The sequence below is a fragment of the Sinohyriopsis cumingii genome, chromosome 13 (genome assembly GCF_028554795.1).
Source record: "Sinohyriopsis cumingii isolate HCF-2022 chromosome 13, ASM2855479v2, whole genome shotgun sequence".
Taxonomy (NCBI): Eukaryota; Metazoa; Mollusca; class Bivalvia; order Unionida; family Unionidae; genus Sinohyriopsis; species Sinohyriopsis cumingii.
Genome location: NC_142973.1, coordinates 3,661,197 through 3,676,974, shown reverse-complemented (window position 1 = coordinate 3,676,974; position 15,778 = coordinate 3,661,197). Strand labels below are relative to the sequence as shown.

At 35.6% G+C, this 15,778-nt stretch overlaps 1 protein-coding gene across 1 annotated transcript in view; it reads right to left on the bottom strand.

Annotated features, from left to right (window-relative positions):
- Positions 1 to 15,778, bottom strand: part of LOC149784857 (uncharacterized) — a 75,443-nt gene that overhangs the window by 16,092 nt on the left and 43,573 nt on the right. The window contains exons 10-13 of the mRNA XM_089978431.1: positions 15,404 to 15,648; positions 10,770 to 10,827; positions 4,737 to 4,951; positions 3,123 to 3,213 (exon numbers count right to left, since the gene is read on the bottom strand). Of these exons, the coding sequence (XP_089834557.1) occupies positions 3,123 to 3,213; positions 4,737 to 4,951; positions 10,770 to 10,827; positions 15,404 to 15,648 (609 nt within the window). The remainder of the gene's footprint in view (positions 1 to 3,122; positions 3,214 to 4,736; positions 4,952 to 10,769; positions 10,828 to 15,403; positions 15,649 to 15,778) is intronic.

Here is a 15,778-nt window from a genome sequence, read left to right as displayed (position 1 = left end):
GCATTGCATCTACCAAGCTATCAAATCATTGCATTGCATCTACCAAGCTATCAAATCATTGCATTGCATCTACCAAGCTATCAAATCATTGCATTGTATCTACCAAGCTATCAAATCATGCATTGTATCTTCCAAGCTATTAAATCATGCATTGTATCTACCAAGCTATCAAATCATTGCATTGTATTACCAAGCTATCAAATCATTGCATTGTATCTACCAAGCTATCAAATCATTGCATTGTATCTACCAAGCTATCAAATCATTGCATTGTATCTACCAAGCTATCAAATCATTGCATTGTATCTACCAAGCTATCAAATCATTGCATTGTATCTACCAAGCTATCAAATCATTGACTGTATCTTCCAAGCTATCAAATCATTGCATTGTATCTACCAAGCTATCAAATCATTGCATTGTATCTACCAAGCTATCAAATCATTGCATTGTATCTACCAAGCTATCAAATCATTGCATTGTATCTACCAAGCTATCAAATCATTGCATTGTATCTACCAAGCTATCAAATCATTGACTGTATCTTCCAAGCTATCAAATCATTGCATTGTATCTACCAAGCTATCAAATCATTGCACTGTATCTACCAAGCTATCAAATCATTGCATTGTATCTACCAAGCTATCAAATCATTGCATTGTATCTACCAAGCTATCAAATCATGCATTGTATCTTCCAAGCTATTAAATCACTGACTGTATCTTCCAAGCTATCAAACCATTGCACTGTATCTACCAAGCTATCAAATCATTGCATTGTATCTACCAAGCTATCAAATCATGCATTGTATCTTCCAAGCTATTAAATCACTGACTGTATCTTCCAAGCTATCAAACCATTGCACTGTATCTACCAAGCTATCAAACCATTGCACTGTATCTACCAAGCTATCAAATCATTGCATTGTATCTACCAAGCTATCAAATCATGCATTGTATCTTCCAAGCTATTAAATCACTGACTGTATCTTCCAAGCTATCAAACCATTGCACTGTATCTACCAAGCTATCAAACCATTGCACTGTATCTACCAAGCTATCAAATCATTGCATTGTATCTACCAAGCTATCAAATCATGCATTGTATCTTCCAAGCTATTAAATCATGCACTGTATCTTCCAAGCTATCAAACCATTGCACTGTATCTACCAAGCTATCAAACCATTGCACTGTATCTACCAAGCTATCAAATCATTGCATTGTATCTACCAAGCTATCAAATCATGCATTGTATCTTCCAAGCTATTAAATCATGCACTGTATCTTCCAAGCTATTAAATCACTGACCATATCTTCCAAGCTATCAAACCATTGCACTGTATCTACCAAGCTATCAAATCATGCATTGTATCTACCAAGCTATCAAATCATGCATTGTATCTTCCAAGCTATTAAATCATGCATTGTATCTTCCAAGCTATTAAATCACTGACCATATCTTCCAAGCTATCAAACCATTGCACTGTATCTACCAAGCTATCAAATCATTGATTGTATCTACCAAGCTATCAAATCATGCATTGTATCTTCCAAGCTATTAAATCACTGACTGTATCTTCCAAGCTATCAAACCATTGCACTGTATCTACCAAGCTATCAAACCATTGCACTGTATCTACCAAGCTATCAAATCATTGCATTGTATCTACCAAGCTATCAAATCATGCATTGTATCTTCCAAGCTATTAAATCATGCATTGTATCTTCCAAGCTATTAAATCACTGACCATATCTTCCAAGCTATCAAACCATTGCACTGTATCTACCAAGCTATCAAATCATGCATTGTATCTACCAAGCTATCAAATCACTGCATTGTATCTACCAAGCTATCAAATCATGCATTGTATCTTCCAAGCTATTAAATCATGCATTGTATCTTCCAAGCTATTAAATCACTGACTGTATCTTCCAAGCTATCAAATCATTGCATTGTATCTACCAAGCTATCAAATCACTGCATTGTATCTACCAAGCTATCAAATCATTGCATTGTGTCTACCAAGCTATCAAATCATTGCATTGTATCTACCAAGCTATCAAATCATGCATTGTATCTACCAAGCTATCAAATCATTGCATTGTATCTACCAAGCTATCAAATCATGCATTGTATCTTCCAAGCTATTAAATCATGCATTGTATCTTCCAAGCTATTAAATCACTGACTGTCTCTTCCAAGCTATCAAATCATGCATTGTATCTACCAAGCTATCAAATCATGCATTGTATCTACCAAGCTATCAAATCATTGCATTGTATCTACCAAGCTATCAGATCATGCATTGTATCTTCCAAGCTATTAAATCATGCATTGTATCTTCCAAGCTATTAAATCACTGACTGTATCTTCTAAGCTATCAAATCATTGCATTGTATCTACCAAGCTATCAAATCATTGCATTGTATCTACCAAGCTATCAAATCATTGCATTGTATCTTCCAAGCTATTAAATCACTGACTGTATCTTCCAAGCTATCAAACCATTGCACTGTATCTACCAAGCTATCAAATCATGCATTGTATCTACCAAGCTATCAAATCATTGCATTGTATCTACCAAGCTATCAAATCATGCATTGTATCTTCCAAGCTATTAAATCATGCATTGTATCTTCCAAGCTATTAAATCACTGACTGTATCTTCTAAGCTATCAAATCATGCACTATATCTACTAAGCTACGAAATCATTGCATTGTATCTTTCAAGCTATGTCCATCATTTTACTTCTTCGGGTATTCTACCATATCATTCAATTTTTCTTCCAGATTATTTCATTTCTGTACCTTTTCTTTCTTTTTTCCCCCAAGGCAATCAGACTGAATGGTAAAATGTCAATTATCTTGTAGCTCAGACATGTTAAAAATTTTGGGTTGTGACATGAGAAAATCAACTCTATTAACTTTAATTAATCCATGATGCACAGAGAAGTCATAATAACATTATGGAGCAAACATGTCTGACGCAGATGTGTTTATTGATTTTACTGATACAAATTTTGACATGTGACCGATTAACAAAACTTTACATCTGCACGTGTGGCTAACTATTAAGCTAATCATTTTGGAGCAAACAGGATGAAAATGAAACCATATTTACCTAGAAGCATGATTCCCATCTGTAGCATGATGGACACAGTCATTGCCTCAGAAACTTCCATACATGCAATTCCAACAAATAGTCCAAAACTCTGAAAAATTTATTTGGTTTATTTTTATTCATGTTACTTTAATTAGGCAACAAGATCTAATAATGTAGTATCATTTATTTCAGTGGGTCTCAATTTTCTTGGTTTTGTTTTAAAAAAAGACATTTTCATGGGTACTAACTCTCTGCCGGTATTTAATTTCATGGACTAACATCAACAAATCCCCCAAATAAAGAACAGAAAAGAACAAAACTACAACAACAAATGATGGACACATTAATGGAGAAAGCAATACCACAACCTGTATGAGCACAAATCAAACACCTGTCAAGATAATTCACACTCAAGACTAAAGCAAGCCATTATGGGAAACAACACTAAGCTAATAAGTTATTAAAGTACATGTACATGATCTCTTCCTTTAAACACAGTCAATAAAGTTGTACCATCAATTACTTTCTAACAACCATGGCATTAAGACTGTGGATGAAAAGTGGAAATTCAACTTAGATACCCATCATTTTGGATAATGTCATCATTCCACATGTGAACTTAAAAATATGACCAGCTGATCCTTGCAATTAGCAAACAATATTCACCATCTGATGTCTTCAGAGAACATCAAAGTACAAAGATGCTATCTAAATTAAACAACAATGGAATTATTCCTTGCTCTGAGCTTGCCTCATGTATGAACCAACTTCAGCCACTAGATTTATCTGAAACCTTATTAATAAAGCAGATTCATGCTGAATGAATAATTGTGGCTCACACTGAAAGATCAGACCTCATTATCCATGACTTTTTCAGGGTTATTTACCCGACAACATCTGTTTGTGCCAGCCAACTGGTTTGACACAATTCTGATTCATGGGTTTGATCCTGAAGTCAGTGAAGTGTGAGCTTCACTATTCTGTGGTAATTAGTGTATATTCAGTCTTTCAATAGTAATTGTTCTTCAAGCAATACACTGTTTGTTTTTTTACTAGATTACAGAAATGATGTTGACTTAACACAAAGCTTTGTTGATCTCTAGTAATGAAACAGAGTAAAACATGAGTGGCAGAAGACTTTCAGATGCTGCTAACTTTTTGTTGGGTCTTTAAATTTGTTGTTCAGGGCAACAACAAATTCCATGAAAATTGATACCCCATGAAAATTGATGCCCCATAAAAATTGATACCCCATGAAAATTGATGCCCCATAAAAATTGATACCCATGAAAATTAGTGATATGACAGTATATTGCTAAGTCCTCATGGCCCACCTCCCATCTCAGCTCTTAGCGTTTGGTAGCATTTCATGTGAAGGAAACTGGAATATTTGGAAGAAGTCAACCAAGTCTGTCAGTTATCCAGAAATTAGTTCTTTTGAGCTGCACACCTTCTGAACCCATGAAAAAGGATTTATATGAATTTTTTTAACATATGTTAGGAATCATTGCATACAATTTCTGAAGGTTTGGCACATTTCCATTTAAATTTTCTTTTGTTTTTCTTTAATGAATCTTTATTGTTTTTTGTAATGTTTTATATTGCTAAATAATTTGACTTCCAGTCATTTACCTGTCCTGCAATGGAATCAATAAACACTGTTCCCAAGGTGGCAAAGAAGGCAGCAATACCATTCAACCCAATGACCCAGTAAGCAATCACAACAAAGACAGTAGGCTGAATAATAATTAGCAATAATTCACTGGTCATCTTAGCACAATAGTATGCAGAGAGTCGGTACCATCCTGCACTTCTCTCCTTATTGATGACAACCCTCTCCATAGGAACTGCAATTACAAATATATTATTAATTAACATATTATTAATTTGTGGAATGCTAAATGATTATCAAATAAACTAATGTATGTCTCTTCTCATATACTTTGTGACTTTGCTTTTCCTTCCATCTGAAAGTTTTTTACTTACCATATCATTTATACATTCCTTTGCTCTTAAATTGACAGGAAGTTTTGAAGTTGTTACATTCAATTAATCTCTTAAAAAAGATACTGGATATACATTATTTATAAAATTAACTCACAGTACAATTAAATACATTCTATTGCAGTTTTGTTTACTTTCATGAGTAAATATCTTTGAGTTTTTGTAGAAAAAAGACATTTTCTTGGGTATCTGAATTGTTGGACTTGCTTCAATCAAAGTTTGAATATTTATTGGTATTTGATTAACTTCTACAAAATACCCCACATAGAACAAAAACAACAAAAATATGCTGACACCAAACAATGGTCACTGAAACAGTTAAAATACTACTACTACCAGTATGCACACAAATAAAAGACCTGTCATGGTCAATCCATTACACCATGTTTTAGTCTGAGTGCTCAATATCAAACACACATCAATCCATTACACCATGTTTTAGTCTGAGTGCTCAATATCAAACACAGATCAATCCATTACACCATGTTTTAGTCTGAGTGCTCAATATCAAACACAGTCAATCCATTACACCATGTTTTAGTCTGAGTGCTCAATATCAAACACACATCAATCCATTACACCATGTTTTAGTCTGAGTGCTCAATATCAAACACAGTCAATCTATTATACCATGTTTTAGTCTGAGTGCTCAATGTCAAACACAGTCAATCCATTACACCATGTTTTAGTCTGAGTGCTTAATATCAAACACAGTCAATCCATTACACCATGTTTTAGTCTGAGTGCTCAATATCAAACACAGTCAATCTATTATACCATGTTTTAGTCTGAGTGCTCAATGTCAAACACAGTCAATCCATTACACCATGTTTTAGTCTGAGTGCTCAATATCAAACACACATCAATCCATTACACCATGTTTTAGTCTGAGTGCTCAATATCAAACACACATCAATCCATTACACCATGTTTTAGTCTGAGTGCTCAATATCAAACACAGTCAATCTATTATACCATGTTTTAGTCTGAGTGCTCAATGTCAAACACAGTCAATCCATTACACCATGTTTTAGTCTGAGTGCTCAATATCAAACACACATCAATCCATTACACCATGTTTTAGTCTGAGTGCTCAATATCAAACACAGTCAATCCATTACACCATGTTTAGTCTGAGTGCTCAATATCAAACACAGCTCAATCCATTACACCATGTTTTAGTCTGAGTGCTCAATATCAAACACAGTCAATCCATTACACCATGTTTAGTCTGAGTGCTCAATATCAAACACAGCTCAATCCATTACACCATGTTTTAGTCTGAGTGCTCAATATCATACACAGATCAATCCATTACACCATGTTTTAGTCTGAGTGCTCAATATCGAACACAGTCAATCCATTACACCATGTTTTAGTCTGAGTGCTCAATATCAAACACAGCCAATCTTTAATGAAGTACAGCTATATGATCTTTACTTAAACCACTGTCCATACAAATGCATCATCAGTACAGTCTGACAATTATGGCGTTAACACAGTGGCTTAACAGTGGTAAAAAGTTATTTGGACAATGCCAGCATTTCATACGTAAACCACATTTCATACGTGAAAAAAGTACATGACCAGTTGGCCACTGCCTTTAGCAATCAGCAGCAAGTGGCAATCTTTCTTTGTACAAAGCACATCAAAGTGTGAAGACTATCTGGCAATCTTTCTTCGTACAAAGCACATCAAAGTGTGAAGACTATTTGGCAATCTTTCTTTGTACAAAGCACATCAAAGTGTGAAGACTATCTGGCAATCTTTCTTTGTACAAAACACATCAAAGTGTGAAGACTATCTGGCAATCTTTCTTTGTACAAAGCACATCAAAGTGTGAAGACTATCTGGCAATCTTTCTTTGTACAAAACACATCAAAGTGTGAAGACTATCTGGCAATCTTTCTTTGTACAAAGCACATCAAAGTGTGAAGACTATCTGGCAATCTTTCTTTGTACAAAGCACATCAAAGTGTGAAGACTATCTGGCAATCTTTCTTTGTACAAAGCACATCAAAGTGTGAAGACTATCTGGCAATCTTTCTTTGTACAAAGCACATCAAAGTGTGAAGACTATCTGGCAATCTTTCTTTGTACAAAGCACATCAAAGTGTGAAGACTATCTGGAAATCTTTCTTTGTACAAAGCACATCAAAGTGTGAAGACTACCTAAACCACAAGGGATTATGGACAGACTCCTACCACTAGAACTGACAGTAAACAAAATCACACTGATACAAATGGTTTGAGAATCAGGTCATAGAGGACACAAAGGGAAAAGAATTACATCACTGGTGAAGATCAATGTTTTGTATAAGTGGAACATAATTCAGGCTAAACGGATACTTATCTTCCATAAGAAAATGTCTGAGAGATCAGACCTAATTATTTGCGGCTTTGAGAAAGCTGTGCAAGTGTAATTCCACAATATTAGGATTATTTGCATGAAAAATATGTGAACCAAGAGATTTGACTGACAAAAAATCTTTCACTGTTTCTGTCTAAAAAAATCACTGAAGTGTGAAAGTGTGAATACTGTACTGTAACTGATTTATATATACAGTGACATGCAAGCTTTAGTACTGTACTGTGATTAGTTGATATACAGTGAAGTGGATATACAGTGAAGTGGAAGCTTAAGTACTCTACTGTAATTAGTTTATATGTACAGTGAAGACTGAGAATTAGTACTGTACTGTAATTAGTTTATATGTACAGTGAAGACCGAGAATTAGTACTGTACTGTAATTAGTTTATATGTACAGTGAAGACTGAGAATTAGTACTGTACTGTAATTAGTTTATATGTACAGTGAAGACTGAGAATTAGTACTGTACTGTAATTAGTTTATATGTACAGTGAAGACTGAGAATTAGTACTGTACTGTAATTAGTTTATATGTACAGTGAAGACTGAGAAATAGTACTGTACTGTAATTAGTTTATATGTACAGTGAAGACCGAGAATTAGTACTGTACTGTAATTAGTTTATATACACAGTCAAGACTGAGAATTAATACTGTACTGTAATTAGTTTATATGTACAGTGAAGACCGAGAATTAGTACTGTACTGTAATTAGTTTATATGTACAGTGAAGACTGAGAATTAGTACTGTACTGTAATTAGTTTATATGTACAGTGAAGACTGAGAAATAGTTCTGTACTGTAATTAGCTTATATACACAGTCAAGACTGAGAATTAATACTGTACTGTAATTAGTTTATATGTACAATGAAGTGCAATCTTTAGTACTGCCCTGTAATACGTTTTTATAAACACTTAAGTGTGATCTTTAATGCTGTACTGTAATTAAATTTTAAACACTGTATAAAGTGTGAGCTTTAGTACTGTACTGTAAATAGAGTGCATTCATGAAGATTTAATTATCAAGTGTGCTTGAAGCATTAGTTATAATATTTAACAGCTATGTTAATTTAGATTAAATTGAATGGATAAATTGAAATGCTGAGGCTGACCCTGTCTTAGAAACTTGTAAGGATGTCCATCAGTAACTGCACACATTCAGGCTGACTTCAATTAGTATGGAGTCATGGCCAGGGAGCGGTGTTGCTGGTTCCTCAAATTATGTGACTATACAGGGGTGACAAGACCTCAGAATAATGTATCCACCTCAAGTGGAGCAGCTCTCAAAAGATTCTTGCTGTGGTCCAGCAAGACTTCAGATGTCACCAAGGAGACATCCCTGTGGTGATGGAAAATATCCACAGACAGCACCACTGACATGATGTTTTTGCCACAGCCTTCAGCAAGTGCTTAAGCACTGATGGATAAAACAGTTTCTCCTTTACCAGGCTAAAGCATGTAGCTGAAAAGAGAGCAGCATGGAAGGTGATCATCACTAGGTTCAAGCCACAAACTCCAATGCCTCCATGACATCTACAAGGATACAGGTCCCAGCTGATTTCCCCAAGACTTCTACCAGGAGACAAGCCCAGTTCCGAGCTGAAATCCAAAATTAAGACATAAAATGTCTGGGAGAGAGAGGTGGCTTAAGAAAGGGCCAAGCAAGGTAATGAACCTGATAGCTGGAGGCAGAGACCAGCAGCTGGAGTGACAAAGAGGAAAAAGATTCCTTATGCTGCCTGGCAGATTCTTGATCCATGGATAATTCTGTAAAAGCTTCTGAACCATTAGCAGGGTGCAGGAGTAGCAGAAGATCTGAATGAGAGCATGACCCAGCAAGCCTCTCCAAATGGGAGATAATCTCAGTGTCCTCAGCCACAGAAAACTTTGGGCACAAATTTGGGGAAGAAGGCAACTAGACTTCCTTCTCCTCCAACACCTGACCCAACAGGTTGGAAGGAGTTCTTCAGAATGAAAAGGAAATTCTGTCCTGAACCCTCTCCTGAGGCTAGACAAGGCTGTCTATCTGGCATCCCTCAGCAGAGAGGGAGACATTGAATTAGGCTAGACAAGGCTGTCTATCTGGCATCCCTCAGCAGAGAGGGAGACACTGAATTAGGCTAGACAAGGCTGTCTATCTGGCATTCCTCAGCAGAGAGGGAGACATTGAATTAGGCTAGACAAGGCTATCTGGCATCCCTCAGCAGAGAGGGAGACATTGAATTAGGCTAGACAAGGCTGTCTATCTGGCATACCTCAGCAGAGAGGGAGACACTGAATTAGACTAGACAAGGCTGTCTATCTGGCATACCTCAACAGAGAGGGAGACATTGAATTAGGCTAGACAAGGCTGTCTATCTGGCATCCCTCAGCAGAGAGGGAGACATTGAATTAGGCTAGACAAGGCTGTCTATCTGGCATCCCTCAGCAGAGAGGAAGACATTGAATTAGGCTAGACAAGGCTGTCTATCTGGCATCCCTCAGCAGAAAGGGAGACACCGAATTAGGGTTTGTGTCATCCCATAATCATTCATAGGGAAAAATGGGACTAACACTACCTGTTCTCCTGGGTTCAATGCGATTACTGATTCCTAAATAATAGGTGTACTATTGCTTGAAGGGCATGGTCCGGTGACCAGTCAACAATCAAAGACTGGTCAGCATCAAAGATCTGACAGACATGCCTTGGTGCTATCAAAGCAAGATCCCTGCCTTTAACCATCATTGAGATTGTGTGACTTACATATGTCAGTCACTGGCACTATGTCATCTTACAAATGTCTCACCGGCACTATGTCATCCTTGAGAGGGTGCTGCTCATCCATTCTAGGAAGTCATGACTTGCACACAGACACTTTTTCTCCATTAGGAGGGGTGAAGGGTCTATCCTTCAAGCCAAGCATCCGGTATACTTACCCTAAATACCATTGAGTATGAAGGGGTACAAAGAAAAGAAGCACAGTCTGCTGAACAAGGAGCAAAATCCTTTGAAAATTAGCACAAGGAACACAAAACACTTTCAAACAATGCAAGATGAAAAACATAAAAAAGATTATTATTGGCCAAAAAGACATTTAAAAATGACAATAAAGGCAATTTATATGAAACTGACAGAAAGATATAACACTGCAAACACTTCTGAAATCATAAGTGAAATCTATCTGGAAATTTAAAAATTTAAAAATTCATATTTTGTCATCTTCTTTCACACACAGCAACTATATAGATGGACATTAAGAAATCAAAGAATTTACAATGCAAATAAATGTAGGTTTATTGTATTTAACTTACATGATGTTACAGCATCAAACAAAGGAATGAATCCCCAGTGAGCAGAAATGAAAAACACCTGAAAATAAATGTTCTTAAAATGAACTGATTTCATAATATAGCAAAGTATTTGATATCACATAAAATTTTTATTTTCTTTCTTCTAATCCAGAAATATTTGGTTCAACATTTGGGGAACCGTGATTGTACATGCTACAAATATCCATGAGATTTTCCCTCTCTTCATATTAGAAATTTACTCCGATACAATTAAATGGTTTCTATGAATCTGACCTCTAAACTCTAAATTCAGTCAACAGGCAAACAGGATACACATTTATTCTGAATAACAATTCTGAATATCATTCAGAACCATATCTGTAGTCAGGTAAAACAACTCACTATACAACTGAAGTTTAGTCAGGTACAACAACTCACTATACAACTGATGTTTAGTCAGGTAAAACAACTCACTATACAACTGATGTTTAGTCAGGTACAACAACTCACTATACACCTGATGCTCAGACAGGAAAAAACAACTCACTATATAACAGATGCTTAGGTAAAACAACTCAATATACACCTGATGTTTAGTCAGGTAAAACAACTCGCTATATACCTGATGTGTGGGTTAAATATTAGGATCATTATCTTGGTCTGAATCAAGTATATTATGTTTACCATGTTCTGTATTATAATTTTAGTAAATACCTTGTCTATTTATAGCTTGGATTATTGTGCGTTAGTTGTTTTTTTTAAAATATATAACCTTGTTTATCAAGAAATTATTCATTCACGCTGCAAGATCTTGAAGCAGAATCATTTGTTGCATTCAGTATTTCATTTGGGCCAAAATTATTTATTCACGTTATTATTCTCTGGAATTACAAAAGGGTAAATGCTAATCGTGGACAAAGACATTCATCTGGAATTATAATGAATTCAGACAAGGATATCTTGGATTATATTGTTATGATTTATCAAAAAACTGTTGGCACATCATAACACTTCAGGCCATCTGTACATTAGTACATTCAAGACTACAGGCGCATCAACACATTCAGCATTGGATCTTATTTGGAATACCACTGGAGTTTAATCTGAATTGTATTCATTAGAATTTGTGAAAAACTTTATGGAGTATGTGGGATTTAATTCGCATTACTGCAAGTTCATTTAGAATTTTCCCTTTGTATTCTAGGGAAATAAATTATTTGTTGAATTTTACAAATCTTGTTGGTGTTCACGATCTTCTATTGCTTTGTTTAAGACCATAGAGTCATAATAGTATCAACAATATAAAAAAATAATGTACAAATAATGTATAAAGCAAAGTACCTTAAGATAATATTTGCCATGCATTAAACATACAATTTAATACTGATCTGTATGCTGGTATGACTGATGAGCAGGGACAGACAAGGGACACTGCGTGATGATGCTATGCAACACCATTCTTAAATTTTGCCATATAACATCAAAACGAGGTGTAAGTAGCTTTAATTTCACCAAACCATTCTGAAGATAGGAAGTCAAAGCAGACAAAAGAAAACTGAGGACATTTCTGATTTGCATAATTTTGTCAAATTCATTACTTTGGTAGATTCTATGTGCCTAATTTTTTGAATCTGTAAGCATAAATGGCTTTACTTCCTAAATCTCTGCGAAGCTCAATGTTTGTGATTTTTAATCTGACCATGAAAACTGCAAAAATACCATTTATGAAAACTTCATCAAATACAGTGTATTATTTTAAATCATAAAATTTGCAGTGAGTAAATGATGCTTAAAAACCATACTGTTATTTTCAAACAACACATTTTAATAGTAAATTATATTTCTCTGAGATAATTACCTGACAACATATTAGGAATTCATGTTTGCTACTTCCTTAACCTAGCCTAAACCAGAATGACAAAATAATTAATCTTTCCCAACTACCAGTATATACAATAGTGACTATAAAAATAGTATCTTTGTAATGAAACTCATCCAAGATACTATAATTACCTCCCCTTGCAGTCACTAACTGGCTTTTTTTGTTGTTGTTGTAGGGTTTAACGCCATTTTTTCAGCACAAGATAGGCTATATATGGCGGCCAGTATTAATGGTGGAGGAAGAACCCGGAAAAACCCTGGAAAGAACCACCGACCCACGAGAAGCTACTGGCAAGCTTTCTCACATAACCACATTAGCCAAATCCGAGACACAGACAGAGGTGAGATGGCAGTGATCCGTAATGGTGAGCGCTTTAGACCACTCGGCCACTTGGGGCCCCCACTAACTGGCAACCTGTAAACCAGATGATTATCCAGTAGTTTAAGCTTGAGTGATACATGAACAAGGATACTCATATTTGTGTTCTGTGGGCCTAATCATAAAGTGATCAGGTAAGTATTCAAGGAGAAATATAAATTATGATAAAAATTTTATTTCGCCATTAAATACATTACTCAATCACACTAACATCATGAGAATAGGTATGAGGAAAAAGAAAGGCATGAACATTCAACCTCTACCTTAATCACTACTCAAAGGACATAATGGTATGGGTGCTCATGCAAAGGATAGAACCACCTACTGAAAATCAGCAAAAATAAGGGATAATAACTAGAAAAACGTGATTATCACAAACACAATTAAACAGTATGAAGAAATGTATGGCATTTCCTAATCAATGAAACATTCTAAGCAAATCCAGTACAAATCTGAAGCCAAAGCCCATGATGTGGTTTTACTGGCGTTTAGATTTAGTGGACATCTGGGCAACTGTCACTGATACTACCAGATACAGTTTTCTTCTCTACAAAGCTACATGATTTAGATAAAAGCTGGAGACAGTCCACTGTGTGTGCCTGTTAAGAGCCTTAATAATGTCTTGAATTCAAGTTGCACTGAATGCAAGGCTCAAAGAGATGACTCCAATCTTATAAGCTGATACTGTGTCAGATTTCAAAATACACAGAGTGAAACACTCACTTCAGCAAAGAAGAAAAAAGACAGGGGAGTAATGTCTTGCTTTTCCGAATTCACCAGAATGCTTTCAGTTCATTTAAGGTAGCACCTGAAAGTATGAACTGGGTCTTTGAACCTTGTTTCTCTTGAAGGATATAGAGAGGAAAGGGAGTGAATGCTGAGATGCCAACCTTGACTGATATGAAATAGGAATGTTAACTTTAAATTCTGAAAACCAAACGTAAAAGAAGGAACACTTACAATTTCTATCTGATAAAAATAAATCTCACTGGTACAGTCAAAGTGTGTCTTACAATCATTTTTACCAGCATGCTTAAGCCCATAGAGAAAAGACTGCAAATACTTGGTATTCATTTGTTGTTGATACATTGCATATCCTGTTTTAATTTTTGCAGCATGTGTTTTTGTTGAACATCTTTCTTCCACTTTCTAAGGTAAATTAGGGCACTTAGCCAATGTGAATTTGATAGGTCTAAATTCAAAAGCACTTAGCCAATATGAATCTGATTGGTCAATATTCAAGGCCACTTAGCCAATGTGAATCTGATTGGTCAATATTCAAGTGCACTTAGCCAATGTGAATCTGATAGGTCAATATTCAAGGGCACTTAGCCAATGTGAATCTGATTGGTCAATATTCAAGGCCACTTAGCCAATGTGAATCTGATTGGTCAATATTCAAGGGCACTTAGCCAATGTGAATCTGATTGGTCAATATTCAAAAGCACTTAGCCAATGTGAATCTGATTGGTCAATATTCAAGGGCACTTAGCCTATATGAATCTGATTGGTTAATATTCAAGGGCACTTAGCCAATGTGAATCTGATTGGTCAATATTCAAGGCCACTTAGCCAATGTGAATGTGATTGGTCAATATTCAAGGCCAGTTAGCCAATGTTAATCTGATTGGTCAATATTCAAGGCCACTTAGCCAATGTGAATCTGACTGGTCAATATTCAAGGCCAGTTAGCCAATGTTAATCTGATTGGTCAATATTCAAAGCCACTTAGCCAATGTGAATCTGACTGGTCAATATTCAGTTGGTTCTGTAATACAAGCAGATATATATACAATCATAAGGGATTACAATCAGTCATGATTTAGACATAATGGTCTTCAAACTGAAGTCTGCCTATATAAAATTTTATATGACTACAAAATCAGAATCTGACAGAATCGTAACTGAATAATCTGAGGAATTATTCTGCCAAAACTGAACTGTTTGGTATTGTGTGAATGATCAATTTATTATTAACAATGAATGACAACTAGATCTTGGCCACGAATCCAGAATAAACTTTGGTGAGTGTTTAAAATTTTATTTCTCATTAAATTACATAGCCTACATGGGGCAAGATTAATATACAAAACATAGACAACATGTGCACTAACTCAAGTATCTCTCACTCAGTTAGCCGTATGATGCAATGGGGTTTAGCCTACAAACATCTGCTAGAAGGCAGGCAGCTTGGCAGGCTTTGTTGGGAGAGCAGCTAGTATTTGCAGATGGTAAAGAGTTAAGTTAATTCCTAATATCAATGTTATCAAAAAATATATGCAACAGAGAAATTATTTTCAATAACACAGCTTCCTCATTAAAATTTGGTTCAAATTCTGTACTCTCTAAAGTACAGTTACGCACAACATATGATTGAAAGAAAGTAACTGCATACTGCCCCCATCCTATCCCGTAGAGTTTCTTCAGTTCTTGGCAGCTGGAAGTAGATGAGACATACAATGGCACAGATCAAGAGGTTCTCCAGGATTTTCATCTTTTCCAGGATTCTTTTCCGAGATTCTCGGAAAGTGCGGAGAGTCAGCTGGGTATACTGTGTGACAAAGCATGTTGGCCATTTTTTGTTGTCATCATTAGTTGGTTTCTCAAGGTCAAGCAGGCTCATATGAATACTGCCAGGGTCTGTTAAGAGATAACCATCTTTCAGATATTTGAAAAAGCAACAATTTTCAAGACAATGTGATATACAAAAAATGAGTTTCCCAGTTTAAATTTTTGTGTGTGTCCATAATAACATGCATACATGTATTAA